A 4678-nucleotide genomic window follows, 5' to 3' on the forward strand; every position below is an offset into this window, starting at 1 on the left:
CAGGCGGGCACACCCCCAGCTGGACCCTGGAGGCCTTCGGGGGTGGAGACGCGCAAGCAGAGGCAGGGAAGTCGGGCCTCCCCCTCCCTGTGCACCCGGACCCAGTGTAGACGACGGGGACTGTCTCCGTGTGCACCCGGACCCAGTGTAGATGAGGGGGACTCTCCGTGTGCACCTGGACCCAGTGTAGACAACAGGAACTCTCTCCGTGCGACCCGGACCCAGTGTAGATGAGGGGGACTCTCTCCGTGCACACCCGGACCCGGTGTAGATGAGGGGGACTCTCTCCGTGCACACCCGGACCCGGTGTAGATGAGGGGGACTCTCTCCGTGCACACCCGGACCCGGTGTAGATGAGGGGGACTCTCTCCGTGCACACCCGGACCCGGTGTAGATGAGGGGGACTCTCTCCGTGCACACCCGGACCCGGTGTAGATGAGGGGGACTCTCTCCGTGCACACCCGGACCCGGTGTAGATGAGGGGGACTCTCTCCGTGCACACCCGGACCCGGTGTAGATGAGGGGGACTCTCTCCGTGCACACCCGGACCCGGTGTAGATGAGGGGGACTCTCTCCGTGCACACCCGGACCCGGTGTAGATGAGGGGGACTCTCTCCGTGCACACCCGGACCCGGTGTAGATGAGGGGGACTCTCTCCGTGCACACCCGGACCCGGTGTAGATGAGGGGGACTCTCTCCGTGCACACCCGGACCCGGTGTAGATGAGGGGGACTCTCTCCGTGCACACCCGGACCCGGTGTAGATGAGGGGGACTCTCTCCGTGCACACCCGGACCCGGTGTAGATGAGGGGGACTCTCTCCGTGCACACCCGGACCCGGTGTAGATGAGGGGGACTCTCTCCGTGCACACCCGGACCCGGTGTAGATGAGGGGGACTCTCTCCGTGCACACCCGGACCCAGTGTAGACGAGGTGGACTCTCTCCGTGCACACCCGGACCCGGTGTAGACAATGGGGACTCTCTCCGTGTGCTCCCGGACCCAGTGTAGACGAGGGGGACTCCGTGCACACCCGGACCCAGTGTAGACGAGGGGGACTCTCTCCGTGTGCACCCGGACCCAGTGTAGACAACAGGAACTCTCTCCGTGTGACCCAGACCCAGTGTAGATGAGGTGGACTCTCTCTGTGTGCACCCGGACCCAGTGTAGACGAGGGAGACTCCGTGCACACCCGGACCCAGTGTAGATGACGGGGACTCTCTCCGTGTGCACCCGGACCCAGTGTAGACAACGGGGACTCTTTCCTCCATGACCACCCGCACACAGTGTAGACAAGGGTTAACCCTCTCCTGCACATCTACGTGTACCCAGTGTAGACAAGACGACAGTCCTCTCCATGACCACCTGCGCCCTTATTTGGACGCGTCAGCAGCTGGGTTTGAGCCCACGGCATGATCGGGACACGTTTTCCCTTGCTGAGGACGAGTCCTTGCCTCCGTCCCTCTGGGAGCACGTGACTGGAGGCGAAGGCGGTGCCCTCATGTGGCCCTGACTGTTGGGGGGACCCTTGACTGCACTCACAGGGGACCCCGGAAGAAAACTGTAACAATCTTCCAAGTGCAAACAAGTAAACCGAGTCCTGTTTGTCTTTTCTTTCTAGAACAAGGAACACACTGGAAATCAACTGGTGAGTTAAAACTCTGACTCAGAATATTCCTTTGAGGGTTAAACAGGTTTGTTCCTTCAAAGCACGCACCTCTACTGGGAGACCCTCGATGTCCTAAGTCCCGGGGACACTGTGACCCCAGTACCGTCCTCTGTCCCATGGGCGTTAACTCGGTTAACATCTCTGCTCATATCACTCATATACACGCAGTGATTTTGGGACCCTCTCCGTGAAAAGTCTTTAATGCACAGGACACATGTTGATTTCACAAAGCACCCTCTTCTAGACGGTTCTGAGGCCCGGCACCGTGAGGAAAGGGTCGAGCGTCAGAAGCAAACTTTCCAGGGCGTTGCCCTTGAAAAGGATCGCCCTGGGCCCTTCTTTCCGGAACACGGGACACCCCGGTTTCAAAGTCTTCTCTTCTGTCCAAAGATCGACGTGTCCGGCGACTTGGAAAATAAATACAACTTCCCGTGTCCGGAGCCAAGAGCCAAGCACACTGTCAAGATTCGGACCTCGGACGCCCGGGCCGAGCGATGGGGCCCCTGGAGTCAGCCCCTGGAGTTCGGTACGTGCCTCTCCGAGCCTGGACCCGGGGGGTCCTTGCTGCCTCCCGAACCGGCCACTCCAGCCGGAAATGGTCCATCACTCCTGGTCCGATGCTCTTTGCAAAGTGACTTTGTTCAAGCCCTATGCCTGGAGAAAAAAAATCTATATGCCTGGAAAAGTGTATTTTGGGGGGTCCATTTTTATTTATTTAATTTATTTTTTTCAATGTATGTATGTATTTGGTCCCTTTTTATTTGTTAGGGGCTTAAAATTTATTTGCTTATTTATATGGTGTGTTTTTTAAAAATTCATTTTGGGGTGCCTTTTCTTTAATGTTTTTGAGAGGGGGCGGTAGAGAGCACATGAGCGGGGAAGGGTCAGAGAGAGAGGGAGATACAGAATCTGAACCAGACTCCAGGCTCTGGGCTGTCAGCACAGAGCCCGACGCGGGGCTCGATCCCACGAACCGTGAGGTCACGACCTGAGCCGACGTTGGGTGCTGAACCCACTGAGCCCCCCAGGCGCCCGTTTCATGACCATTTGTAAGTCAGATGGTGCCAGTGTGAGAGCACTTTAGGGGAAGGTTTCCGGATGGATGCCTGGCGACTCCCCCTCCCGCCCTGAGCCTTGCTGCTCAGCGGCCAGCTGGCAAGGGAATGCCCGGCCCTGTGCTCCCCGTCGGTCCTAAGGGGTACACGCTGTGCCCCCTGTCTCCCCAGGCTCCACGAAACCCGCAGCCAGCTTTGTGCACGTCTACGTGCTGGTGGTGCTGGGGACCCTCGTCTGTGCCCTGATTCTCAGCTGCGTTCTGAAAAGGTAACGGCAGTAGCGGGTTGGACGGAGCCCCCAGATCCCACTGGTGTGCGAGCCGCCCGGGGCCTCGTGGGGACCAGGGGCGCCCTCAGTGCCCCCCGCGTCCCGGTTGGGCGTCCAGCGCTCATCTCCCGCGGGGCTAACTGCGCAGGAACGCGGCCCAAGGACGAGGGGGGGGACGCCGGCCGGCCGCACGCACCCCGGTTCCCCGGGCACCCTGGACCCGGGAGCCCAAGGGAACAGCGGCAGCCGCTGCCGGAACAGAGACAGAGCGCGTGCCTTGCACAGGGACACTTATCGTAATGAAAGGCTGTTTGAGTTTCCTGTGGCCGCAGGAAACAAATGACCACAAGCCAGATGGCTACGAACAGCAGAAATTAATCATCTCCCAGCTCTGGAAACCAGAGTCTGAGGTCCAGGCAAGTCAGGGCCGCTGAGATCCAGGGGGGCGGGACCCCTGAGATGAGGGGCGGGGCCTCTGAGATCCAGGGGGCGGGACCGCTGAGATCCAGGCGGGGCAGGACCCCTGTGATGAGGGGCGGGGCCTCTGAGATCCAGGGGGCGGGGCCGCTGAGATCCAGGTGGGGCAGGACCCCTGTGATGAGGGGCGGGGCCTCTGAGATCCAGGGGGCGGGGCCNGGGGCCCCTGAGATCTGGGGGCGGGGGCAGTGAGCTGGGGGGCGGGGCCGCTGACATCCAGGGGGCGGTGCCGCTGAGATCCAGGAGGCGGGGCTGAGCTCCCTCCTGAGGCTCCAGCGGAGGGTCCTTCCTGCCTCTCCCAGCTCCTGGGGCCCCAGGGTCCCTGGGGTCGTGGTCGCGTCCCCCCGTCTCTGCCTCCGTCTTCACGCGGCTTCTCCCCTGTGTCTGTCCCTGTTCTGTGTCTTACAAGGACACTGTCGTTGGATTCAGGGCCCCCCTCGTCCAGGATGAGCTCATATTAACTTGATTACATCTGCAAAGATGTATTTCGAAACAAGGTCCTGATTCCGCTGCCGGGGCTCAGATGTTGCATATATGTTGGGGGGACAGTCCTGAGCCCTCAGGCACCTCCAGATGCCCCAGAAGGGGCTGTGCTTTCCCTGCGGGGACAGAGAACGCAGTCGCCCTTTGCAGACGCAGCTCAGACGCTGCAGAAAAAGTGTGACGTTAGGTGAGGACGCTGGAGATTCGTGCAAATACACACCGGACACGCGGACGGGAGTCAGCCCGACCGGAATCCGTGCTCTCCGAGGTCGGGTGGACCCGGGGGGGACACGTCCGGGGACCTTGGGGTCCCCCCAGGCCGCCCGTGATGTGCCCCGTCCCCCAGCCCCGTCCCCGTCCCCGAGGGACTAAGTGAAGGTTCCAGAAAGAGCCTCAGGGACTTCAGTATGTGTTCTTAGGGCGTGTCCCGCGTCACCGCCGGGATGGGGTGACGTCACAGCGGGTCCTTCCTTCACACGCCTGTTGTCTCTTCAGGTTCTTCGCGTCAGAGACCTTGTTTCCCCGGATTCCGCGCGTCAAGGACAAATGGACCGACGACCATCACACTGACCACCAGGTCGGTGGGGGCGGGGCAGGTGCGGGGGTGGGGGGACCNAGGTTCTTCGCGTCAGAGACCTTGTTTCCCCGGATTCCGCGCGTCAAGGACAAATGGACCGACGACCATCACACTGACCACCAGGTCGGTGGGGGCGGGGCAGGTGCGGGGG

General features: G+C 61.2%; 1 protein-coding gene across 1 annotated transcript in view; it reads left to right on the plus strand.

Moving 5' to 3' along the window:
* The window catches only part of CSF2RA (colony stimulating factor 2 receptor subunit alpha), a 22734-nt gene that overhangs the window by 15736 nt on the left and 2320 nt on the right, over positions 1-4678 (plus strand). Inside the window, exons 8-11 of the mRNA XM_077754728.1 lie at positions 1620-1646; positions 2058-2193; positions 2894-2990; positions 4446-4527. Of these exons, the coding sequence (XP_077610854.1) occupies positions 1620-1646; positions 2058-2193; positions 2894-2990; positions 4446-4527 (342 nt within the window). The remainder of the gene's footprint in view (positions 1-1619; positions 1647-2057; positions 2194-2893; positions 2991-4445; positions 4528-4678) is intronic.

This window comes from Crocuta crocuta, unplaced genomic scaffold (genome assembly GCF_008692635.1).
Source record: "Crocuta crocuta isolate KB4526 unplaced genomic scaffold, BGI_CrCroc_1.0 scaffold221, whole genome shotgun sequence".
NCBI classification, from domain to species: domain Eukaryota; kingdom Metazoa; phylum Chordata; class Mammalia; order Carnivora; family Hyaenidae; genus Crocuta; species Crocuta crocuta.